The sequence below is a fragment of the Eucalyptus grandis genome, chromosome 3, assembly GCF_016545825.1.
Source record: "Eucalyptus grandis isolate ANBG69807.140 chromosome 3, ASM1654582v1, whole genome shotgun sequence".
Classification (NCBI taxonomy): Eukaryota; Viridiplantae; Streptophyta; class Magnoliopsida; order Myrtales; family Myrtaceae; genus Eucalyptus; species Eucalyptus grandis.
Window position 1 is genome coordinate 21,116,054 of NC_052614.1, and position 27,687 is coordinate 21,143,740.

The window sequence follows — 27,687 nt, forward strand, 5'->3', positions numbered from 1 at the left end:
GAATATTTTAAATCTAATTTAATTAATTTATATATTATTATTTACACGTAGACACGAAACGATGTTGTTTTTGCGTTTTCTTAGCCACGTCGGCGTGCAAAGCGACGCCGTTTTGGACCAAACTCGCGGAAAATTGCCACGTCAGCCATTTGGCCGAATTTTCACCGGAGTGGCACTTATGTGTCCCATTTTTCGATATTGGCACTTAAGTGTACCATAAAGGTATCAAGTTATGGCGTTCAGGGTGTCGGCCTCTATGATCACTATAGAAAATACCACGACTTTGAGCTTTTTTTCAAGTATATCAAAATTCTGACTGTAGCATCTCAACGAGAGATATGGGGGGAAACACAAAGTGACTCAAAACACTAATATGAAAGGAAATATTAGGTTGAGTGCAATCTCATAATTTAATTTTCCAACAAGTCTTCGATACCTTTTAGGATCATCTAAAACTTGTTGTCCTCTACCATTAATTTCGAGCCAATTTCCGTTGGTGTATCTAGCTGTTTAAGTTTTAAGCAAATTCAAAACATACCTATGATATGAGATGTGAATACTTTTCTTTGCCTGTGTCTCTTCGATACCAAAAAATATTTATGTTGTCCCAAATTCTCTGTTTGAAGCAATTGTTGCAAATACAATTTTAGCTAAACAATCTTTGTAAAATCATCTTCAGTTGTGATAATATCACCTACAAAAACTATAAGTAATATCCAACTAACTCCAAAAAAACTGTAAAACATAAAAGATCTCCACTAAATTTAAACAAGAGCACCACCTCAATAAACCTTCCAAACCAAGCTATGGGAGATCGTTTGAAACCATATAAAGATGTCTTCAAATGGTAGACATCTCCATATACACCTTTTTCGTGTAAATCACCATGAAGAAGGGCATTTTTAACATCAAGCTAAAAAGTAGGTAAAAAAGTAATAGTAGCTAAAGAAAGCAAAAGGCGAACAAAGGTCATCTTAGCCATTGGAGGAAAAAAATATCCCCATAATTGATCTCATAAATTTGTGCATAACCTTTAGAAACCAATCTAGCCTTAAGGCGAGCAAGGAACCACAAATATTAAGCTTGATAATAAACACCCATTTATATCCAATAACAATCTTCCTTGTAAGTAAAGGAATAAGAATTCAAGTCTGATTTTGGTCTACTACCAATAGCTCCTCCTCCATAGCTGTCCTCTAGCTTGGACTAGATAGTGCTTCAGCAATAGTTTTAGGAATAGGATTATGAATGGCGACTTGACTAGTTTGAAAGAGGTAAACATACTAGAACATGAGACAAATTGTGTAATAGGGTGCTGGGTACAACTACGAACTCCTTTGCGATGTGCAATAGTAGACTTATCTCAGGCTTAAAGGATGAATGAGACAAAATAGGCAAAGTTACATATGCAAATAACTCATATGCTAATGAGGACGATTACTATATACATGTTGGACTAGTAGAGGGTGGTGGAGAATCCAAAGTGGATTTCACAATAACATATGTAAAGAAATCATCATCCACTATAGAAGGTTCCATTCATTCATTAGAATAAACATTAGACTCTAAGAAGGAAACATCTGCAATTGTAAAATACTTATGCAAAGAAGAACAATAATAGTGATAACCCTTCTGCATACGATAATATCCCACAAAAATGCATTTAAGAGACTGAGGGCCTAGTTTGGAAAGCCTTGGATAATTGTCACAAATATGGCAAACATAACCAAATATACAAAGTGGTAGATGAAAAGAGGATTTAGAAGAAAAAAGAAGAGAGTGTGGAGTTGGAGCCTTAAGAATAGAGATGGTGTGTAGTTGATAAGATAACATGCAGTCATCATAGTGTCAGCCTAAAAGGATTTGTCTGCCTTCATTTCAAACATCAATGATCGATTAACTTGAATAGGAAGATTGATGATGGATGCCCATTGGGTCATGAATTTTTTTTTAAAGATTAAAATACCAAAAAAAAAAGATTAGAAAAATATATTTGGCATTATCACTTTGAAGAATACAAACATGAATTAAAAATTGAGTATTATTTCGTTAACAGGCCAAGGGGCTCTTAAATAATCATCTACAAAAGTAACAAAAGTACTTTAAACCCAACTTAGAAAAAAATATAATGTTGCGACCTCTCGGAAGCGGGCTAGATCACCTAGGGGTTTGGCTAATGAACTTCTAAGCCTAGAATTAGGTCGGGCTCTTCTAAGTCCATATCAATTTGCGACTTAACTTTAAATTTTTATCATGTAAATGAATTTTAAGTAGGAGTCGCCACTAATCAGTTTATGGTAGATCGATTAGTCAGCTAAACAAAATAATGAAAGAATTATTTTACTAATCAGTTTATGAATCAAAGACTTTGGATATGAGGACTTGATTACACTAGATTTCTCATTGCTCTTTGTAAGCAGTTTAGATTTATTTTAACCTCAATTACTATCATGAGATTAGAGGATTACATGGATGCTCAATCATTATTAAACACTCAATGAATCAAATAAATTGCATAAAAAATTTTAAACGCACAAAGTAAGCAATTTTTTTGGGTTTTCTTTTATCTTGAAATTAGAACTTTGCCATAAAACATACACTTTAACTACGTGACCTAATTTTTGTGAAAGCTAGTATGTGCACCTAGAGGGGGGTGGTGAATAGGTGCAGAAACAATTTTGCGAAATAAGTTCAGCACAAATCAACAATGGATTATGAAAAGGAAATTCCTCTCTTTTCGAATAAACAAGTTATGATCAAAGTAAAAGAGTGTAGGGAAGAGAATTTGAACACATAGTTTATAGTGGTTCGGCTTAATCAAGCCTACGTCCACTCTTCATGACAGCCCACATAGGCTGGATTTCACTATGAATAAAAGAGTTGTTACGGTAAAGCTCTCCCTTGATTCTATAGTGTAGAGATTTTACTACACCTCCACAAGGTTTCTCAAAGATATAGACTCTATTTTGCGTACGAAATTTTGCTCAATAAATGAATTGACTAAGAACAAGAAGTTTCAGACTTTGGAATTCTTCTATCGCGCACACTCTTGAACAACTAGAACGACTTCCTTATATACTCCTTTATGCCATCATATCCGTTGGCACTTACCAAAGGAATTATTCCAATCTACCCGTTGGACAGAATCAACTAGGAAGATCTTTGAGCTATTTAAGGAACATAACGATAGCCCATAAATCCTGCTCGCCCATACAATCAGGATCTTGGTTTTCATAAGTAGAACCTTCCAAGTATATTTCGCCAATCAACGGATCCACAATTCCCAAATCAATCTTGATTTGAATAATGGATTTCAACATGCTATATCCAGCCAGAAGATCTATTCCAGTCGATAATATCAAATCCTTAACGAAACATCCAATCTTGGATAAGCCTTTTTCGACGGACTAGAAACTGTTAATGAGGATAGAATTTGAGTCTTGAGTCTGGCAGTCAGAAAATCTTCAGACTTTGATGGAAGAGTTTGCAAAACTTCAGACTAGACTGATGGAAACGTTTTGTCGGTTTCAAAACACTCAATGAAGTTTTCTCCAACAATCTTCCCATTTTTGATGGTGACAAAACTTTCCTGCAAATTTGGATAACTTTGATCGCAAAATATTACTCAAGCAAATATGGATATCTCACAAAGATAAATGGCTTAGTAATAACTTTGGAATCCGCATCCACAAAAAGTAGGTTAGTCTTATGAACAAGGCCATGAGATATCAATAATACTTAAGATAAACGGATGTTCAAACGGTTCATTCCAAATCCGGTCCAAATCCAAATAGCCAAACACAAACATCAAGTCAATCAAAAAAGTTTTTAAAATAGCCAAACAGTCAAATCTGCATATCTCTCCCCTTTTTGTCATCATTAAAAAGGTAGAGATGAAAAAGAATGAAATTAACATGGCTTGGGAACATGAACAAGCTGGAAATCTCCCATTATCTGGACAATGCCTTCCAGCTTTTTCAAGTCCTCATTCAGTTGTGCTACTTCTTCACCCTTAGCATTTGGCTGAACTTGAAGAGCAAGGGCTTGGAGTTGATCATTAAAAAAAAAACTGAAGAAGCTTGTCCTGCATTCTGCATATTTTGAAGTTCGCATCCTAGAGCATAGATTTGACCTTTCATCTCCAAAAGAACTTCAAGAATTCTGCGAAAGTCTGTTGAATTATCGACCCGAGTATCTCGCTTCGCATGATTAGACGGTGTATAAGCAGATGATGGCAAATCAGCATTGTCACGCAGATTGGGCGATGAAACATCGTGTCCCTCCTCAGGAAATTGTGAGGCATAAATGTCCTCTGGATCTTTGGAGAGCGACTTACTCCTTCACTGGTAGCAGGGATTGAGGATGTTCCTCTTTTCTCAGGATCTCCCCCTATTTCCATGCCTTCAGGTGGAGAAGAGTGTCCTTCATTTTCTTTTGCTACTCTCTCCTCTTCTTCTTTTTCTTCTTCAATTCTTTCCTCCTCTGCTTCTTTCTCAAAATCTTCACTTTCTCCAGTCCTCTATTATGTTTCAGCCGTGTCTATTTCTGTCTCTCCATTGATTCGGGTGCGAGAATGACTCAAGTTCTTCAATGCCATTGCGAAATGGTGATATCACCTTCATCCTCTTCATCCTCAATGATGAGAGCTCTTCTTTTCTTGGATGGAGCAACCATGGACTCCTTTCTTTTTCTCTTTGCAGCCGAAGAGATTTGATGAGTCTTGGCAGGGGTTTTCTCCTTAAACTTCTCCAATTCCTTGTTGAGTTCCTTTAGACACATTTTAGAGACTATTTTCAGTCCCACCACCATTTGATCACTTGCTCGACCACAAATAATTCGGGAGGCTGAATATTCAAATGTCCGAATAACTTAGTCACAAGAGCTGGATAAGGAAGTTGGCCATTGTCCTTCACCACCGCCCCCGTACATGTGGAACATAATAGTGTGTGGAAGAGAGAATTTTTCCCAGCATTGATGGCATACATCAACTTTGCCTCCAAGTTTAAAACATCGGTCTTTGAAGTAGATTTTGGTGCGAGGCGGTTAATCACAATCTTGTGAAGCAGAATGTTGGTTGCATTCATCCTCAAATAGGAAATCTTTTCTTCCGTTCTTCGATCCTTAACAAGTTCCAACGTTGCATGAGCAATAGACACACTGATAAGTTGATATCTCCCTCTTTCAACCCCAATCACATCAGCCAAAGTATTCATGTCAACCACATAGTCCTGATCTCGAACATTAAAAGAGAATCTATTCGCATTCAAGAAACTAAGATTCGAATAGAAATAAGAGTAAGTTCAGCATAGGCTTCTGTACTTTCAGAACAAAACTGTTCGAGTTGAAGAAGACTAAATTTCTCCCACAAATTGACATTCACGAGTCAAGAAAATCAAAATCCACACTTTTAGAGTTTATCACCCCACGCTTCAGCAACTTAGAGTAAAGTTGCTTGTGTTCCTCTGATCGAAACAAGTCTGTCATTTTGCTTCGGATTTTTTCCGCAATACCCATTCTCGGTTTAAACTGATTGTACATCCTACCATCGTCATTCCCATTTGGCTGATTCAGCCCTCCAACACGTGGATCAGTTGGGATATTTGCCAATGCCTCTTCCGCCGATCCAGTAGGGGCAATTCCCAATCATTCCATTGTGCGTAGAAAATAGGTTTCATTTCGATACCCTTTTTCTTTTAAAAATTTATCAATGTAGTTCAAAGGAGTACCACCCCTCTTCAAAGTACGGTAAAGCTTATAAGTAAAGCTAGGCTTAAGAGTTCTTATGGGTTCTGCGTCTTCGATGATTTCTTCCTCTTCTCGATGTGCAACATCTTGAGGTCTAGACGAAGGAGATGGACGCTGCTAAGAATGTCGTTGGCTCTATTGCTGATTAGGAGATTCTTCTTCCTCAGTGAGATCAAAGTGCGTAGGTCCCTCACGCATTTCTTGTGGTCCCTATTCGCGATCCTCGAAAACTTTTTTGGGAAGACATTTTCACATTTTTTTTTTTTAGAGATTCCAAGCTTGTTTTCCCAAGAAAGATGACAACTTTTCGAAGATTAAACAAGAGAAGAAGACAGAAATGGAAGATCGGTGCTCTCTTAGGGTTTTTGTGAGTAAAACGAAGAAGAACCGATAGTATATAGGATAGTCGAAGAGAGGCATACGGAACGTCGTAAAAAAGAAATATAAAGATGCATTTTTAAAAATAACTGCCTTTTCAAAAATTAGATAAACTGTCATTTTTTTTAAAAAAAATTGTTTTTCCGAGAAGGACAGATTGCAATAATCACGGAAATTAAAAATAGCAACAATCAATTACGGGTTGATGATCGTACCTTTTCGAGATTTGATTGGAGAGATAATAAAATAAAATAACTTACAAAAAAAAAAATCTTGATCGTCCGAGTCGAGTGCCTTTAGACTTTCAGTCTGAGGTTGAACTTCCTCGAGACTTTAAGATATTGAGTCTGAAACGAATAGCTTCAAATTGATTTTTCTCCAAAGGCTTTGTAAATATATCCGCTAGTTGGTTCTTTGAGTCAATAAACTGAATCGAAACTTCTCCATTTTGAACATGATCTCTAATGAAGTGATGTCGAATCTCTATATGTTTTGCCATTGAGTGAAGAATCGGATTCTTGGTGAGATTGATTCTTATTTGGTATTGTCACATTTGTTTCAATGCATGAATCTTCAATTCCAAAGTCTCTTAGCTGTTGTTTTATCCATAAAATTTGTGAACAACAACTTCCAAGAGCTACATATTCTGCTTATGTTGTAGAAAGAGCTATTGTACTTTGCTTCCTTGAAAACCAAGACACTGTCCTGCTTCCAAGTAGTTGACAGGTACTCGATGTGCTCTTTCTATCAACTCTGCATCCGGCTAGGTCTACGCCCGAGTATCCAAGAATAGTAAAGTCTCATTTTTTAGGATACCAGAGACCCAAAGTTGAAGTTGAAGCAATGTATTTGATAATACGTTTTGCAGCACTTAAGTGAGATTCTCTAGAGTCTGATTGAAACCTGGCACAAATGCAAACACTAAACAAAATATCAAGTCTAGAAGCAGTAAGGTAAAAAAGTGAACCAATAATACTTTTGTATAGCTTCTGGTCGACTTTCTTTCCTCCTTTATCTTTGTCCAATTTCAAGGAATTTGACATTGGTACATCAATCTTTTTGCAATTCTCCAGTCTAAACTTTTTGACAAGATCTTTAGCATACTTTTCTTGATGAATAAAGGTTCCTTCATTCAGTTGTTTTACTTGGAGCCCGAGAAAGAAGGTTAGTTCACCCATCATGCTCATTTCAAATTCATCCTACATAGACTTAGAAAATTTCTTGCCTGAGACTTTCATTAGAAGATCCAAAAATAATATCATCAACATAAATTTGAACAAGTATAAAACTTTTGCTTTCTCTTTTGATAAACAATGTAGTATCTACTTTACCTTTGACAAAGCCATTTTGGATTAAAAACTTACTTAGTCTATCGCACCAAGCTCGAGGTGCTTGCTTTAAACCATATAAAGCATTTTTCAATATGAAAACATAGTCTGGTTTCCTTGGGTCTTCAAAGCCGGGTGGTTGTTCCACATATATTTCCTCTTGGATAAATCCATTTAGAAAGCACTTTTGACGTCCATTTGGAATAACATGAAATTCTTATGACAAGCAAAAGCAAGTAATAATCTAATTGCTTCTAACCTTGCTACTGGTGCGTAAGTCTCATCATAGTCTATCCCTTCTTCTTGCGTATATCCCTTGGCCACAAGTCTTGTTTTGTTTCTTACAACCTTTCATTTCTCGTTCATCTTGTTTCTGAAAACCCATTTAACTCCAATGATGGATTTACCTTTCGGTTTAAGAGTCAATTCCCAAACATCATTAATACTGAATTGCGTGAGTTCTTCTTGCGTGGCTTCAATCCAACTTTCATCAGATAGAGCTTCTTCTATACTTTTGGGTTCTATTTCAGAAATAAGAGTCACAGCACTAGATTCTTTGCGCCTTTTGGATCTTGTGCGAATTCTTTCATTAATATCACCGATAATGAGATTTGTGGGATGACTAGACTTATGCCTCTAGTTGCTGGTTGATTTGTCAGACTGTTAATCTTTTTCCTCATTTGATTCTTCGACTATCATTTGTTGCTGGTCTTCTGAAGTCTGAGCTGCTTCTGGAGATTTAGACTTTATAGAGTCTAGAGCAGGTTCAGATTCTTCAAGTTGAGTCTGAATCGATTCATTTTGCATAGAGTCTTGAAATTTGACATTCATTGATTCCTCCACAGATTGAGTCTTTTTGTTGTATACTCTGTAAGTTTTGCTTGTGGTTGAATATCCAAGAAAGATCCATTCGTCTGATTTTTCTTCAAACTTCCCAACTCGATCATTTGCATTTTTCAAAATAAAATATTTACATTCAAACACGTGAACATATTAATAATATAACATGCTGTAGAAACAGCTTCAATCCAAAAACGTGAACATATGTTACTTTCAATTAAAAATGTTCTAGCAATTTCTTAAAAGGATCTATTCTTCCTTTCCACGACTCCATTTTGCTCTGGAGTATATGAAGAGGAGAACACATGCTGAAAACCAAATTCATCACAGAATTTTGGTAAAGTCTTGATTTTCAAATTCGCCTCCATGGTCAGTTATGTTTGGTGTAAAATCAAAGTCGGGGGAAAAGGGGTTGGGGTTCTCGATTTCATAGCGATGATGGGTTTCGATCATTGAAAACTTGGAAAATCCATTGAGGATTTGACCACCATGACATGATTTATTCGCCCTGTTTTCCTAGAGCAAATGTTATGCTACTTAGAAGTTGGTTTGGATTTGAATGTAAGCCTACTTCTGAACCGATTGAGAGTCAACTTGATTCTTGATTTTGAAAGTTGGAAGTTGACTTTGAGGATAGATTTCGAGCTCTTATTTAAAATATATTCACATTGGAATCAATCACATCTAATGTGGGTTAATGCTATATAAATGCGAGGTCTTTGAAGTTTTCACAGCTTCAAACACTTGAAATATAATTTATGAGCACACCACATAATTGATTGTCACAGCCAAAAGCTACTCTTATTGAATCACAACAGGAAACTTGCTTGAACTAGGAATCCAACTTCATTTAGGAAACCCACTTGGATTGGTCTTTTTTATGATTTCAAACTCGAGACATATTTTTAAGGAGGATGTGATGTTTTTAACGTAGCTGGAGTTGGTTTGGCCACTTTGCTGCAATTTTTGATTTGATCTATAAGGCATCACTTCCCAGGCTTAAGTATTGTCTATTAACGTTATGCATTGGCCTACTAAATCAATTTTCACAAAATTGGACCGATACTAAGTGGAAAAAAAGGAGTTTCTTTATTTAGTGGGTGGTAGTACGAGATCACTAAAGTGGCATCCGAGGAATGTTGCTCTTGGTGGAGCTCTTAAAGCTGCAGTTTGCTTTCCTCTTGGTAACTATAAGATTGACTTTGAGTCGAAAAGACTTCAACAAAAGCTTGATCGTATTATGAGTTTCTTTATAGTCAACATGAAGTCATGATCAAGATTCAAATTGGTCAGTCAAGAAGCAATTGCATTATAGAATATTGGAGCAAAATGATCTCAGAATGTTCAGATTTTTTCTGCTTTGATGATCGCTTGTATGTCTTACAACACTGCTTTTCACAAGGCTCAAACTAAAGCTTGACATTAAAATGTGATATAAGACCCGACTCTTTTTTCTTTTTTCGTGGCACGGCATCCTAATTGGGGTACGGTGTCATTGTATGCAAGACTAGCTCCATTTAAAGCTAACGGAGAAAGTAAATGGAGTTTAGCTCTAAGGAGTGGTGTCGGTGCTTTGCAGTTGAGAGGCTTTAAGAGAACTTAAGTAGATAACTAATCACGATTTTGAGTGCTGAGTTTGTCCGTAGCTTCTTTCTAAACCTAATTGCCTGTGCCCACCGTGTTAAGATGGCAAAAGTCTAAGAAAGAGAAATGAATAATATAGAGAGGTAGCTAGAACTAAAAGAACTTAATTCTCGTTTTCAGGTTGTGTGGGAAGATCTCTTTAGGCTGCATTTGGTAGTCAGGAAAAAATAATTTTATCTCGAGTTTGGTTCTTGCCCAAGATAGGACATAAATGAATATAAGAGGATATATGCCAAATAAAATTATCCTAGGGATAATTATCATGTGTAATAAAAATGGATAGAATTTATTATTTTCATGGTATAAAAATTATTTTTCTAGAATAACAAATTTTTTAAATAATCAAACTAAAATAATATTTAAATATAAATAATATGTGAATTCTATAATTAAAAAATTCAAAATATCAAAAAATTTCGTTTTTATTTATTGATATTTTTATTATATATTTGAATTTCTTTCTATCTATAATATTTAGTTTGTATATACAGTATCTATATTATTACATATTTTAGGTATAATAATATAATTTATTATATGAAAAAAATTAAGGAATAAATGGATTATGAAATGGATAAGAGCGTATATTTTTATGTAATCTCCATAAATTTAAATTCAATAAATCACGTATAAAGTAAAATTTCGAAAAAAAAAATGAATAACAAAATAAACAAGAGAGAGCTGCGCAAGGCACCCGATTTTCTGTGAGTACCGGAAGACCCTAATCGTAGCATTCATGTTTGCTTTTCATCGACAAGTGCAGCGGTGGAAGATTCTAAGAAAGTTTTCGAGCTATTAGTAATGACTTTATCACCATAGATTTTGTTACTTGATTCGAAAAGAAGGGGCTGGCGAAGCCTAAGGGCTGCATAGGAGTATTGAATATTGTTATGTTGTGGATGTTGTGAGAGATCTCGAGGCTGGTTTAGAGCCCAGTAACTTGAGCTGCAACTTTCGCATGTCTCGTGAACTCATTTCTGATGGAGGATGGATGTTTTGACGATACAATTTCTGGTCTCAGATTCCAATTGCGCTTGCTTTGTTATTTCCAATGTTAATCCGGTGCTTGGTAAATCATCTGGTCGAGTGTTGAGGTTTCTCAGCTCTTTCGGTCCGTGCAGGGTGTCACCAGCAAATGCATTCCAAGTGCAAGGACAAACCCATGCAGGACTCGAAGCTTGAAAGTCCAACAAGATTAATAGACAGATTCAGTGGGTAGTATCAGAATTGTTATCTTTAGACCCAGTTTTAGATCTTGTTATACCAGCACGCATGATTCTTCTTCTTTCTCTCTTTTCTTATTTGCCTTTTTCCAAGGGGAAGAAGTATCGAGGATGCTTTTAAATCAGCCAAGGAGTCCTTTCTGAATTTTTCGCCTCTATAACAATATTATTGTTTATGTTTTGAAAATTAGGCAGGTTCAATGTTTATTCAATAAATAGGTGATTAGAAATTGGCTTCTGCCTGTTCTTCTTTTCCTTTTGTAGTGTTTTATATTTGACTTTCATTTCCAAATATATGAATGTGTGTTACTTTTATGGTCATTATAGAGATTCTTTTCTATTTTGAAATTTAGAACGGAAGGCTATAAGAAAAGGCTCTTGTAAGTCAAAAAAAAAAAAACATGTCCTATATTCAATCCTATGGTTATTCATTGTGATGAGACTGAATTGGAGAATTTCTGCCATAATTAATTTTTGATAATTGTTTGATATTAGCTTATGACAACAATTTAAAGAAAATTAAATAACGACCAGATCTCAAGCATGCTATGTACGTGTACACTTATTTTCTCTCTCTCTCTCTCGATAAGATTAAGAAGATTTGATGAACAATTGTTCGAATGATTGTTATATTTTCTAGAATTAAAAAAAGAAGTGGGTTCCATGGGCCATGAAAAATTTGCTACTTTTTAAGAATAAAGTGAATTGGGCCATAAGTGAAAAGTGGAACAATTATTGTATTTTTCATAATCTTGAGGAAGAACAATTATTATTGGCTTAATTTTAATATCTAAGGATCACTATGGTCATTTCTAGATTAGACACTAAGTTTGAAAGTTGTCCCTGCTTTCAAGTGATCATTCTAAAGCATCTATGGCGTTTAGATTAATTTTTTTTTTTAATATTTTCTTAATTAATGTAGAATCCGTGGATTAATTGCTCAACTGAAGCATGAGCGGCATTTAGAGAACAGACAAGCCAGCCTTGCTTTTTGGGTTCCTCTCGCCCAATCGTCTCGGCTTGCGTCCCTCCCTCGCTCTTCCCCCCTTCGCATTTCGGCCAAACAAGTGATCTTTCGTGCTTTTCATCGACTCTCGTTTTTGGGTTTTCTGGGGCTTTTTGGGAGGACGTGGGTGGTGGGTTTTCTCTTGGGTTCCTGAATCGGAGCTGATTTTGTGTTGGTTGCGCGACTCGAATCTGCGTTTGGGTTGGTGGGTGTGTGCTGATTGTGGGTTTTTGTTGCTTGTAGAAGGGCCCTTGCGAGTGTTGGGTTTCGTTGAGGAGTGATAGTGATGGATAACAATGACTGGAGGCCGACGCCGCCGGCCGGTGTGGGAGGCGGGGGCACTGAAGCTGCGCTCGACCGGGGCGATTGGAGGACTTGGTTGCCGTCCGAATCGCGGGATAGGATCGTCAACAAGATGTGAGTGCCTCCTTCCTTCGCTTGGGTCTTTTAATGTCGAGAAGTGTGGAGTTCATGAGGGATCCTTGCTTAGGAGTGATTTCCGAGGGTTTAGTATGTTAAAGGAAGTAATGGTTTTGCAGTATGGTCCTGTTAATTGGTCGAGGCCCAACGTGAATTCTGAGGAATCTTTCGCTGTAAATTCTATTTGGTTAGATAGTTTGGGTTAGGTTTAGTATGTCGCAATGTGGGATTTAGCAGGTATGTAGGGGGGGCCACTCTTGTTATTGTATTTTGGATGTAATTCTTTCTTAAGTGTAGAGGTAAGGTTTGGGAGGAAATCAGTTGCAGGATGATTTCCTGTTATGCTGGTAACAAAAATTCATGTATCCGGAACCTGAGGAATTTTAAGCGTCTCATTGCTTGTAGGTTGTATTATCTTGTATTAATCTCAGATTTATTAGTCTGTATAAGCTGTTACTGGAAGAGGTATGTGGGCAATGAGGTGTTAATGAGGGGTTGGGGTAAAGTTGTCGGTTCTTGTATATGAAGCTTTGCTTGGGAAATGGTTGTGTTGATTTAATGGGGAGAAAACTAGAACTGGAGGAGTGTACTTGGTTTTGAAGATACAGAGTAGATGACTAAATCTAGTTGAGGAGCACATGGATTCGACATTGAGCAAGGATGGGATGCTTTCAAAAGCAGACTTTCTATTAGAGTTGGGGAATAGTAGGAGTAGTATGTCATGGGATGACATATGCTGAGGAGGCACTGCGTTCAAACAGTTATTCCTGGATGGGTATGCACTAGAAAGAAACAAGAGAGCTAGGGTGGATGATTGTTGGGAGAAATGACGTGGGAGATTAATATCTTGCGCAGTGCTCTAGATTAGAAGCATGAAGCTTCTTGAATTTTTTTGGGTTGTCTTATCAAGCGAGGTTAGATTTGAGGACGATGGGCTACGTGGAATTGCTGTGACTCTGGAACTTTTTCTGTCAAATGCTATTGTTCTGATCTCCTTCTACTCAGATGCTATTACGACAGAGTACACTTTTCCCATGTACATCTATTTGGAAAGTCAAGGTCCCATTGAATGCTTCGTTTTTGCTTGAGATGCTTGGGGATGTATTCTTACTTTAAATAATGCTCAGAGGAGGGGAAAGTACAGGCTAATGGGTGTTTTTGTGCAAAGACTGAAGAAGAGAGCGTGAATCACTCAATTTGACATTGTACCTGCACCAGAAAGATTCTGGGCTGCAGTTTTGCAATATTGGGAGTGAACATTGCGACATGAAATTTGGGCTTGGAGAGGGCTTTCAGTTTGTGGCTCGGAAAGAGAGTGATTACCATTTCTCCTTTTTTAGGCTCATTTGGAGAGAGAGAGGAACAAAGGGCATTTCAAGGAATTGAATACTTGTGGGATTCTTTTTAGGAATAATTGGTTGTACACTCCTCACTTTTGGTAGCAGGAAAGTCCGGTTTCATATGTCTAGTTTGTTGGAAATGTTAAAAAAAGTCTTTTGCCATGAATTTGTTTATGGGTGGCTTCTACCTAAAGCCATTCTGTTAGGGGTGCCACCCCTTTGGTACCTTCTTAGTGAAATCTTATTTATCGTCAAGGAAAGAAAAAATTATTGGTAAGAAGAATTTCGTCTCAAGTGCAAATCTCTTTTGATATGCAGAATGGAGACCTTGAAGAGACACCTTCCTGTTTCTGGTCCAGAGGGTTTGCAAGAACTCAAGAAAATTGCCGTGCGATTTGAGGAAAAATTTACACTGCTGCAATAAGCCAGGTATTATATGATGTCCATGCCTTTTGTGATTAATTGGTACGAAGTTTCTATGTGGATAGAGGATGCATAAACAAACTGGATAGGCTTGTGCTTAAAATTAAGAGAAGCGTTCTTTTATTTGCATAATTTGTTGAGAATTTTTATCATTCATGCATGCATCCATATAGTAACTGGAACTGTTAAATATTTACGTTTAGCTTTGCCCCAGGGAAATTAGGTTTACTCATTGCTGTAATATTGTGCTAAGGTTTTATATATGCTTCATTTTCTTTCCAATTTGATTAAGTGATGAAGTGATTTCTGCTTCCATTCCCTTTTAGTCCGATTATTTAAGGAAGATATGTTTGAAGATGCTGACAATGGAGACAAAGTCTCAGAATACCATACCTAATGCTTTGCCTTCTAACCCTGCTGGGAATAGCAGTAATGACCCGGGTACGACTTAAATTCCTGTTATTTGGTATCATTAATGTAGGAATTAGAATTTTCGTTTTGTTATCCCCTCATATAGTGTTTATTTTTTTTTTTTTTTGGTAAAGGTAAGAAATATATTGACTAGAAACCAGAAAGCTATAGTGTTTATTCATTTATGTAATTGTACTATTTTTCATATACATAGTTTTTGGGGGACATTACAACAGGAGTCTTGAAACTTGTTATGATAGAGGCATTTGAGTCCTAAAACTTTTATTTTGTGCACTTAAGTCCTAAGACTTGTGATAGTCATTTACTTTAGGTCTTCTGTTAGCTCTGTTGTCTCCATTAGGTTTTAGTGGGCAGAAAATCTAGGTGGCCTTTTTTTTTTTTTATAATATCAACAGCCACTTTGGCTTAAGAAAACCGTAAAAAGAAAGCCATGTGAAATCTTCCATCCGACTTAAAATTGACGGAGTTAATGGAATGACTAAAGGGCATCGACATTTACAAGTTTTATGCTTAAATGCACAAAATGAAAATTTAGGACTTAAGTGCATTAGCATAACACATTTTAGGACTTGCCCTGTTGTTGCTTTTACTGGGCTTTACACAGTACACATGTATACTCACTACAAGCCATGCTGCTTGTGGATTTTCATTGTAGTAACCTGAATTTAATAAATTTTTTCCAATCTTGCTCATTTGTAACCTCAAATGCACGTTTATACCATGGGCAGTGGCACATTTGAATATCCCTTTTAAATTTGTAATATATTGATTAAAGAACTAAAAATCAGTTTGTTTTGTCAGTAGAATTAGATTTGCATTTGTGAAGAGCAAGTTTTTCAAAGAGTGGCAGCAAGACTTAAGTTTTACTAGAAAGGGACAACTGCTTGCATCATTTGTAACTTCCTCCCACTTTTTGGCCTCAAATTTTATCTTTCTTCTTTGTTAAAGTGAGTCTCCTATGGCATCAGAAGATGTGTGCTTGAAAAGATGATTACCTTTGTCCTTTATTTATTTATTTTTGTAAATTTCAAGATCAATTCAAGTACATAAATTTCACAATTATTTAGTATTTGTTGAAAAGAAAATGAGTGGTCATTGTTTGTCTGTGTTTGCATGTCCATTATCCATCCAGTATCACTTGCTCAGAAAATTTCAAGTTGGAATACATAATGGTCTAAGGTCGTACTTGCGGTGCATTTATCTCTCATTCATTGTCTCTTCGTGCTATTTGTAGTTAATGCCGCTGTACTGAATTGGTTGGTTTCTTGATTGACTAACATGACTTGTATAAATTGTATGTCATCTCAAGTTATGCAGTCACAAATTCAAAATCAAAGCCAATCAATTCCTAATTCCTTAGCTGTGAATCAGCCTCAAGCACGTCAACAGTTATTGGTTCAGAATATTCAGAATAATGTTCCATCTGGAGTTCAGGCTTCAGCCAGTCTATCGTCTACATTGCCATCTGTCTCTGGCTTGAACCAATCTTCCATCCCGAATACTATTGGACAAAACAACAACATGCAAAATATGCCTAGTGTTTCTCAGAACTCACTGGGGAACTCAATGGGCCAAGGTATCAATAGCAACATGTTCGTAAATTCTCAGCAACTTCAAGCTAGGCAACAGATGGTTTCCCTACAGCAACAAGAACAGTCTCAGAATTCACAGCAGTATATTTACCAGCAGCAGCAATACCAACAGCAGCTTTTGAAGCAGAAGCTTCAGCCGGTCCCACATTCGCTCATGTCATCTCAATTCCAACAACAGCAGCAGCAACAGCAGCAACAGAATATGCTACAGCCGACTCAGCTGCAGGCTTCTCAGCAGTCTGTCCTCCAAACATCTTCTGTCATGCAGCCGCCATCAATGCAACCAGCTCCTCTAGCTGGTGTCCAACAAAATCAACAGTCTTCAGTTCCACAGTCAACACAGTCCATGAAGAGTTATTCTTCTACTTTTGTAGTGTCTACTGATAGCTCTGCCCAAACGGGGCATTCGGCTGGGGGTGACTGGCAAGAGGAGGCTTACCAAAAGGTTTTGTACCACTGTTTTGTTTTATTCATTAAATTTTATGGAATGCATGTATTATGTGTGATACTTCTCATATTTTTCTACTGGTTTTAATAGTTTGTTGATGACTGACCTTTCTTGCTAGACTTTACATATATGGTTTAGTAGGATACAAATGTACAAAGGCACAGATAAGAGTATTAGTAGTTTTATGAGGTCTAGCCTGGGAAAGGAATTCATTCACATGAGATATTGGTTTGGATATTGACTCGATGGCAAATATAGCTGTGAGACAGAAATGGGTATTTGGCAACAGAATGTCGACAGCATAATCTTTTGTCCAAAGTATTAGAATGTGGGAAGTTGCATAATGAACTATAATTTGGGGATAGTAATGTGGCCTTGTGCACTAACCAGTATGACAATAATAACTGCTGAACAGGAGCCAATTCCCTTGCTAGAATTTGTATAACATCATACATTTTGGTGACAGGAATTTAAATCAGAGAAATTTGAAAGCCCTTGAGTGGAATTTCGTTAGCCAATTCTTTACGTAGTGTAGTATGGACAGGTGCTTATGGCTTGTAAACCTAGGAATCCCTCCACCAAAGGTGAATTTCTAATTATGTAGTGACTCCAGGCCAGTCGCATTAACATTTATCTAACAATTCTTGTTATTAAAAACTGCAATGTCTAGCCAAGCTTATATGTTGTGAGGATCAGGTATCGATAATGCTGCTATTAATCTGTAAGTTAAGCATGAGAAGTTGCCACAGAGTGCTTTCTGATCGGCATTCCCCTTTTTCTCACAACATTATGAAGAGGGAAAGAGTAGTTTTATGAAATGGAAAGAGAAGTCATTTAACTACTGAATCGTGTTTACTTAAGAATGTTTCTGTGTTGCGTTAAGATTGCTGTTTTTCCTTTATTAAGGAGTAATAAAAGATGAAGCCATTGATGTCTTAATGTAGAAAAGAAATTGCCATCATTTTGTCCGTGTCGGTCAATCTCCTTTTCCTGTTTTACTTGCTTTTTTTAATGTTATCCAGGTGGTGGTTGGCATTCTGATGAAACTGTAGCTTTGTGCAAGTTGCTAATCTTTATTATTCTTCATACTTGGCTTATGCATAAATGACACTGATGCGGTCTAGTTGGATATAAGAGTCGAGCTTTATTTAGATATTTATTGTGAGTACAGATGCTACAGACACAGCAGCTTAAGCAACAATATCAGCAACCTCAAATGCAGCAGCAACTCAAACAACAGCTTCTGCAGCAGCAGCTACAGCAGGCTAAGCAGCAGCTTCCTTGGCAACTGCAGACTCATCAAAGGCGTTCCAACATCCAACTCCGGAATGCAGCTTGGGCGCTGCTGTTATTAGTAGTTGTCATCTACTATATTAAAGTTTTTCTTCTTTCTTAGTGTAGAAATTGAGAGGACAAAAAGGAGAGCATACAAACTGATTAATGTTTGCCACTCACTTTTATTATTAGTTTAATAAGACTTAGGGTCGAATGATTAACATTCTGTTTCAGAAATTTATTTCTGGCCATTTCGGTGGTATTTGATAACATTTATGTTAACGGGAACAATTTCTATTTAGACATAGTTTTTTTGATAAGGGCTCCAAGTGTCATCATTTTCTTAACTAAGGGCTTAAAGTGGACATTGCTTTAAATAAGGATCCGAAATGCCATTAATTTTTCAAATAAGAGCTTGAAGTGGATTTTGTTCTGGGGAACAAAAAGAATATAAAGAGGAATAGAAATGTTACCAAATTTTGCCTTTTATTTCTGAGCAAAAGTATGTATTTTACAACTATAAAATTTATATTTTTAGAATAGAAATTTGTTTAATAATAATGCAAAATTTCTTCTTCTTGAGTGGTGATGAGAGGCAAGCGAGCAATGACAACCGGAGGCGAGCAATGATGAGTGGGGTGGTGGCGAGGCAGCGGCGAGACAACTTACGACAATCGAGAAGAGTTTTATTTCTCAATTTTGTTTTAAAAATAAATAAAAATATATAAAGTTTTCACTTTTTATTTTTTTCCAACCTATTTCGGAGTAAAAATTTATTTTAGAAATAGAAAAATGAAATTACATTATCAAATGGATAAACACAATTTTTGTTCCAAACTTGTTTAGGAAATAGAAAGATAGAAAAACAAAAGAATATAAAAATAGCTTGAAGTGGATATTCTTTAAATAAGGATCCGAAATGCCATTAATTTTTTTTAAATAAGAGCTTGAAGTGGACTTTGTTTGGGGAACAAAAGAATATAAAAATAGAGGAATAGAAATGTTACCAAATTTTGCCTTTTATTTCGAGCAAAAGTATGTATTTTACAACTATAAAATTTATATTTTTAGAATAGAAATTTGTTTAATAATAATGCAAAATTTCTTCTTCTTGAGTGGTGATGAGAGGCGGGCGAGCAATGACAACCGGAGGCGAGCAATGATGAGTGGGGTGGTGGTAGGCAAGCGGCGAGACAACTTACGGCAATCGAGAAGAGTTTTTATTTCTCAATTTTGTTTTAAAAATAAATAAAAATATATAAAGTTTTCACTTTTTTTTTTTTCCAACCTATTTACGGAGTAAAAATTTATTTTAGAAATAGAAAAATGAAATTACATTATCAAATGGATAAACACAATTTTATTCCAAACTTGTTTTCGGAAATAGAAAGATAGAAAAACAAAAGAATATAAAAATAGCTTGAAGTGGACATTGCTTTAAATAAGGATCCGAAATGCCATTAATTTTTTTAAATAAGAGCTTGAAGTGAACTTTGTCTGGGGAACGAAAGAATATAAAAATAGAGGAATAGAAATGTTACCAAATTTTGCCTTTTATTTCGAGCAAAAGTATGTATTTTACAACCATAAAATTTATATTTTTAGAATAGAAATTTGTTTAATAATAATGCAAAATTTCTTCTTCTTGAGTGGTGATGAGAGGCAGGCAAGCAATGATGACCGGAGACGAGCAATGATGAGTGGGGTGGTGGCAGGCAATTGGCGAGACAGCGACGACAATCGAGAAGAGTTTTTATTTCTCAATTTTGTTTTAAAAATAAATAAAAATATATAAAGTTTTCACTTTTTATTTTTTTCCAACCTATTTCTGGAGTAAAAATTTATTTTAGAAATAGAAAAATGAAATTACATTATCAAATGGATAAACACAATTTTTATTCCAAACTTGTTTCCGGAAATAGAAAGATAGAAAAACAAAGAAACAGAATTGTTATCATGTGTATCCTAGATGATTATAATAATCCTCTTATACTTTAACACTCTCTCTCAGGCTGTAGTAGAAATATTAAGCATGCCTAGCTTATTACAAATATACTCAACTTTACTACTGCCTAAAGACTTAGTGAAAATATCATGCCTAAAGACTTAGTGAAAATATCAACTATTTGTTCATTAGTCCTAACATGAATAGTAGAAATAACTCCAGCTTAAAGCTTCTCGTGGACAAAGTGACAATCAATTTCAATATGCTTAGTACACTCATGGAATACAGAATTTGAAGCAATATATGGATAATTGCCTAATAATCACACCACAATTCCATTAGCATAGAATCTTTAAATTCAAGTTCAACTAATAATTGACGCATGTGGACTAACTCACAAGTAACTTAGGCCGTAAATCTATATTCTGATTATGCACTAGATATAGTCACAATACTTTGCTTTGTACTCTTCTAAGACACTAGGTTTCCTCCTACAAAGGTGCAATAATTTGATGTAGACCTCCTATTTGTAGGAGACTCGGTCCAATCAACATCCAAAGATGCTTCCACCCTTTTGTGACTATGATCACTATAGAAAATACCACGACTTGGAGCTTTCTTCAAGTATTTTAAAATTTTGACTACATCATCTCCACGAGAGATATGGGGGGAAACACAAATTGACTTCAAACACTCATATGAAAGGAAATATTAGGTTGAGTGCAATCTCATAATTTAATTTTCCAACAAGTCTTCGATACCTTTCAGGATCATCTAAAACTTGTCGTCCTCTACCAATCTCATAATTGGTGTATCTAGCGGTTTAAGTCCTAACATTGTTATCTTTTTAAGCAAATCTAAAACATACTTGTGATATGATATGTGAATACTTTTCATTGTATGTGCCTCTTCGATACCCAAAAAATATCTATGTTGTCCCAAATTCTTTGTCTGAAACAATTGTTGCAAATACAAGTCTTTGTAAAATCATCTCCACTTGTGATAATATCACCTACAAAAACTACAAGCAATATCCAACTAACTCCAGAAAAAACTGTAAAACATAAAAAGATCTCCACTAAATTTAAACAGGAGCACCACCTCAGTAAACCTTCCAAACCAAGCTATGAGAGATCGTTTGAAACCATATAAAGATGTCTTCAAATGGTAGACATCTCCATATACACCTTTTCGTGTAAATAACCATGAAGAATGGCATTTTTAACATCAAGCTAAAAAATAGGTCAAAAAGTAATAGTAGCTAAAGAAAGCAAAAGGCGAACAGAGGTCATCTTAGCCATTGGAGGAAAAGTATCACCATAATTGACCTCATAAACTTGTGCATAACCTTTAGAAATCTAGCCTTAAGGCAAGCAAGGGAACCACAAATATTAAGCTTGACAGTAAACACCCGAGTTTGATTTTGGTCTACTACCAATAGCTCCTCCTCCATAGCTGTCCTCTAGCTTGGACTAGATAGTGCTTCAGCAATAGTTTTAGGAATAGGATTATGAATGGTGACTTGACTAGTTTGAAAAGAGGTAAACATACTAGAACGGGAGACAAATTGTGTAATAGGGTGCTGGGTACAACTATGAACTCCTTTGCGATGTGCAAAAGCAAACTTATCTCAGGCTTAAAGGATGAAGGAGACAAAATAGGCAAAGGTACATCTGCAAATGACTCATATGCTAATGAGGACGATTAGCGTATACATGTTGGACTAGTAGAGGAATTGGTGCAGAATCCAAAGTGGATTTCACAATAACATATGTAAAGAAATCATCATCCACTATAGAAGGTTCCATTCATTCATCAGAATAAATATTAGACTCTAAGAAGGAAACATATGCAAAGAAGAACAATAACAGTGGTAACCTTTATGCATACGATAATATCCCACAAAAATGCATTTAAGAGACTGAGGGCCTAGTTTGGAAAGCCTTGGATAATTGTCACAAATATGGCAAACATAACCAAATATACGAAGTGGTAGATGAAAAGAGGATTTAGAAGAAAAAAGAAGAGTGTGCAGTTGCAGCCTTAAGAATAGAGATGGTGTGTAGTTGATAAGATAACATGCAATCATCATAGTGTCAACCTAAAAGGATTTGTCTGCCTTCATTTCAAACATCAATAATTGATTAACTTCAAATAGGAAGATTGATGATGGATGCCCATTGGGTCATGAATTTTTTTTTTTAAAGATTAAAATACCAAAAAAAAAAGATTAGACATATATTTGGCATTATCACTTCGAAGAATACAAACATGAATTGAAAATTGAGTATGTATTTTGTAACAAAGTACTTTAAACCCAACTTCGAAAAAATATAATGTTGCAACCTCCCGGAAGCAGGCTGGATCACCTAGGGGTTTGGCTAATGGATTGCTAAGCCTAGACTTAGATCGGACTTTCCTAAATCCATATCAATTCGCGACTTAATTTCAAATTTTTTATCATGTAAATGAATTTTAACTAGGAGTTGCTACTAATCAGTTCATGATAGGTCGATTAGTCACCTAAATAAAATAATGAGAAAATTATCATACTCTTATGAACCAAAAACTTTGGATACGATGACTTGGTTATACTAGACTTTTCTTTGCTCTTTGCAGGCAGTTTGGATTTATTTTAACCTCAAATACTATAATGCGATTGGAAGATCATACAGATGCTCAATCATTATTAAACACTCAACAAATCAAATAAATTGCATAAAAAATTTTAAACGCACAAAGTAAGCAATTTTTTTGGGTTTTCTTTTATCTTGAAATTAGAACTTTGCCATAAAACATACACTTTAACTACGTGACCTAATTTTACTAACAAGCTATTTCTAATTAAATGAACGTGCAAATTAATTGACATGCACATAATATTTATATATATTTTTCATTAAAAATCTGAATTAATAAAAACCCCAATTAAACTATACAAAATGAATGGTTATCTAATTTAGTTTAGGAATTAATTTGACTTAAACCCTATCCTATCTTTAAAAACCATTTTTTTAGAAAAGAGATTATTAAAATGTACAAACATTATCTAAGACCCTATTTATAAAAAAATTATTTAAATCTAACTTTAATCTATGTGTAATCCTAATTTATGAAACCAACATATTTCGATGCAAGATTTGATTATCTTTTTAAAAAAAAATTTAGTGTTTTTCAAGAGAAGCAATTATCAGATAAACATTATATCTAAACTAATCAAGATATTCATCAAATGAATGATTAAAATAATCGAAAAAATAATTCATTATCTCATAAATTAAATTAACGATTATTTTAACCATAAACATCACAACATATACAAATATTTAAAATAATTAAAAATTTAATTCGAAATCTTACAAATTAAATTAATAATTATAATGATTCAAGAATTAAAATACTATCGAAATGCCCCAAAATCAATATAATTAAAAAAAATAAGCTTCGATGTCCTACGGATCACATTAATAATTACAATAATTTTGGGCAAAATCCTACGGATAATGCCTAAAATATTTATAAAATGAACGTCCACATCCAATGTTTCAATTTGAGCAATAACAACTAAACCTGACAAAAAATAAAAGATAAAAAATAATAAAATAAACTACCTTGACTGATTTTTATTTAAAAAAAAAAAAAAGGGGCCGGTGCGCGGGATTTGCGACCGACGATTCGCCCGGGGTCGGGGACGGTGGGGCGGCGGAGGAGTCGGGCGCGGGCTGCTGGGTGGCGCTCGCGCTGCGACCAGCGACGATGAACGGCAAAGGAGGCGTCGACAGCTGACGACCAAAGAAGAGCGGCGCTTGGGCAGCAGGCGGAGAGGGCGTCGGGAGCTGGTGCAGGCGCGGGTGAGGCGCGGCGAGCGCAGGGCAGTCTGAGGCACGGTCGTCGGACTGCTGGGTCGCGGGCGGAGCTCGGACGCTGGCGTTGGCAGCGGAGTCGGGCGCGGGGTCGCGGGCTGCTGGCTGCTGGGCGGTGCGAGCTCGCGGATGAGGGAGCTGCTACGGCGTCGACGACGGGCTGTGGCAGAGAAGCATGTTGTCGGGCGGAGTCGAAGGTTGCTGCGGGTGCTCGCGGCTGCAGAGGTAGCGGTGGCGTCGCGGAGGATCGAGCGGCGGTGGTGCAGCAGGCGGAGGCGGGCGGAGTAGGCGCTGGCACGATGGTGGCCGGTAGCTCGGGCAGCAAGGGACGCCGGGGCGGAGGTGCAGGCGCGGGCGGAGACGATGGCTGCAGCAGCGTCGCGGCCTCTGGACAGCAGCAGCGACGCCGGCTCGCGGGCGATGGAGGGATCCGGCAGCAGACGGGACGGCGGCGGCTCCGTGGGTTGCTGCAGGTCGTTGCGGCGGTGGCTGGCGCAGCAGGCGAGGCGGCGCAGGGGGTCGGCGAGGGCAGCGAAGAAGACGAACAGTCCTCTGCTTTTCTTCTTTTTCCTTTTCTTTTTTTCTGCTGGCTTGTCACGTCTCTTCTCTCTGCCCTCTTTTCCTTTTTTTCTCTTTTGTTGACTTTTCTACTCAAGAGAAACCGAAGGAAAAGTTCTCAGAAAAGCCTCAAGAAAGAAAAAATTCTTTTTTCGTATTGAATTTTTTTTTTTTTTTGGTAAAGTTTTCGTATTGAATTTTTTTAACCTAGAAACTGAGAAAAGCCCCCTTTTTATATGCAACGAAATTGAGTCCACGTATGAAAGAAATAAAATTTTCTTTTCGATTAGATTTCGAGAGGTCACTGTGGAATATTTTATTTCATTTTCTTTCCTTTGTTCACGCCCATCGACGATTGAAATATTTGATATTTCTTTTATTATGTCAAAAATGCATATTACCCGAAGATTAACGCCAAATATGTATTGCGTCTAAAATATCCCATCGAAATCTTCTAATTTTCTGCGAAATATACCCCTTGGTGTATATAATTTGAATATATCAAATCTTTATTCCTTATCAGAGTAAGATGCGCCTAAAATTCCTTGCTATGTAATTTTATTTTATTTCTTATTTATTTTTCTCTTTTTGGGTAATTTATGCAAAAATTTAGGTGTCAACATAGAACATAAACCCCATATATCAAAATGAACTAACACAGACAATTGAGAAGTCTATTTATTGACTCTTGGACAATAACTGATAAGATGCAATTTGCCAAACCGACATGATTCACACTCAAGACTGGATAAAGAATGAAACTAGGATCTAACTTCTCTAAACTTTCCAATGAGAGGTGGGCCAAACAACAATGGATTTGATGTGGGGAAGCCGCAAAACAAGCAACATTGGTATTATCATCAAATAAGTATAAACCCCTGTCCTTTAGTAATCATCTTCCTCGTCTTCAAGTCCTGAAAAACACAAGAATCAAGATGTAAAGTTACTGAACAATTGCATGTTTTGGTAGGATGATTGACATACATAAAATTAAATGGAAAATTTGGGAGATACATGACTAAAGATAAATATATGGAGGATGTTAGGAGAATTGTGTCTATCCAATTTATTATGAATAATAAATCACTAGCTAATATCATATTGGACATAGCCTCGTGAAAGTTAGAAAAGATACTTGAAACTCCAGTCATATGATTGGTAGAACCTGAATCGATAACTCAGAGGCAAGAGGCAGAAGAAAGGCATGTTGTTGTATTACCTATATGGACCAATGGAGGAGGACCATGAAACTAGCTTAGAAATCTAGAAATAATTGTACCTAGCAAATTCCTTCTTCGTCATTCTAATAACCTTCCTGCTTTAGAGGGCTGATAGAGGTACTAGATTCTATTGCATCGGCTACATTAGCTGCATCTAGTTGAGGCAGCCTTCTGTGAAGCTTATAACAGAATCTTTGAATGTGTTAACGTAAACCATAGTAATGACAAGTCCAGATAAATTCGATATTACCTTATGTGCCACTATAAGTATTACTATATGAGGGTGGTTGGCCTCTACCAAAACCTTGGCCACCACTATGACCTCGACCACTACTATAATTTCCTTGGCCTGTCAACGAGCTATCACCTATGAAGAATGCACCCTTAGGTGGTTTACATGAGGTCCAGCAAACGTCTCAATGAGTGTCCAACTATTTGGGAATGGACTACATCATATTTTGGTCCTAGTCCTCCCAAAGACCCATAATAGCCAATTGCTCTCGTTGTTCTTGCATTAGAGGTAATGGATGGCAGAGAATTAAGCTCCTCATATATACGTTTAAAATAAGCAAAATACTAGGTTAGTGGCCGGCCCTTTCTATTAACCCCACACAATTCATGGGATACTTTATAAATCCTTAAAGATTATTTTGCCTAGAATAAAGAAAATTCAAGTAGTCCCACAGCTCCTTCATTGCATAAATTTGTAACCAAATTTGCAACTTGGGATTCCATGGAGTTCAACATTTGATCAAGAATTTTGGCATTCATAGTTTGTATAAGAGGTAGACCTATTACTTGTTAGATGATTTTGTTGCTCTCTCCCAATCAATACTAACAACACGATTTTCCTCCATTGTTGAAATTCTAAATTCTTCTTTGTCAACTAGAGGATGTAGACATAATTTCAGCCACTACACCTTTATTCTCTACCATAACCACCCAATGTGTACAAATATAACACAATAATTTTCAACACAATAATCAAACTCATATTCCACCAACCATAATTCAATTCAACAAACTATCGTGATTTGTTTCAAATAGTTCAAAGCTCTACCACACTTCAATCAAATTCATCTGTTTCATGAAAACATACAATAAAACTACAAATTATGCCCAAACAAAAACCTCCTTATCCAACATCAATTTCGAGGTGAACAGGGCAAGCAACCACATCAAGCAAGTTGTTGCTACTTCTTCTTCTTCTTCTTCTTTTAAAGAACATAGAGAACAACAATTATGCAAACGAATCCTAGAGGACCAAAGAACTTAGATTAGCAACCACAGAGTTTAAATCAACTCGAAGGGATGGACGTGCTCGATCGGCATAAGATCTTGGTTTTCGATGTTACATCTAGGATGAACGAGAACATGCGATGCTAGATGACACCGGATTTGGGCTAGACGAGATTAGGCAACGCTGGATCTAAGCCAACAATGCTCCCCACTGTCAAATCTAGACTCAACAAGGCTGGGCGGTTCCAAATTAGGTTGGACGACACTTGCCAATGTTAGATCTAAATTTGCAATGACTAGATTTTTTATTTTTATCTTTACTATGGCTTTGATACCATGTAGAAATTGATATAGAACAAAAGAAGAGAGCATACACATTGATTAGTGTTTGCCACTCCTCACACTTTAATATTAATTAAATAACACTTAATGACCATAATAACCTTCGCAGTGTTAATGATCAAAATAACCCTCTCACACTTTAACAAGTGATTTATGTTCTTTGAAAATATTTTGAGTCAAATATGGTGCAGATGGTGGATCTGCTGCTCAACTCACATCACGTAAATTTTGAGCTTAAAAGAGTAGGGAAAAGCTCAGTCAAAGAGTTGGACTTTGCTTTAAATGCACGATAATCCATGCAAGTGCAAATTATGGATGCATGAATAAATGGATTATGAAATGGATAAGAGTGTATATTTTTATGTAATCTCCATAAATATAAATTCAATAAATCACGTATAAAGTAAAAGTTCGGAAAAAATGAAT

The 27,687-nt window shown here is 36.3% G+C and overlaps 2 protein-coding genes across 5 annotated transcripts in view; both read left to right on the forward strand.

Moving 5' to 3' along the window:
- The window catches only part of LOC104445413 (mediator of RNA polymerase II transcription subunit 15a-like), a 25,473-nt gene extending 7,059 nt beyond the window's left edge, over positions 1-18,414 (forward strand). Inside the window, exons 3-5 of the mRNA XM_039307944.1 lie at positions 14,674-14,788; positions 16,089-16,816; positions 17,991-18,414. Coding sequence (XP_039163878.1) covers positions 14,674-14,788; positions 16,089-16,816; positions 17,991-18,215 — 1,068 coding nt within the window. The 3' untranslated portion in view covers positions 18,216-18,414. The remainder of the gene's footprint in view (positions 1-14,673; positions 14,789-16,088; positions 16,817-17,990) is intronic.
- Positions 12,102-27,687, forward strand: part of LOC108960052 (mediator of RNA polymerase II transcription subunit 15a-like) — a 24,639-nt gene continuing 9,053 nt past the window's right edge. For 2 of the 4 annotated variants that reach the window (XM_039307945.1, XM_039307947.1), the window contains exon 1: positions 12,112-12,294. The gene's annotated coding sequence lies outside the window, so the exon portion shown is untranslated. Of the gene's footprint in view, positions 12,295-27,687 lie in introns of all 4 variants that reach the window. The other 2 variants (XM_039307949.1, XM_039307951.1) reach the window with 2 other exon arrangements.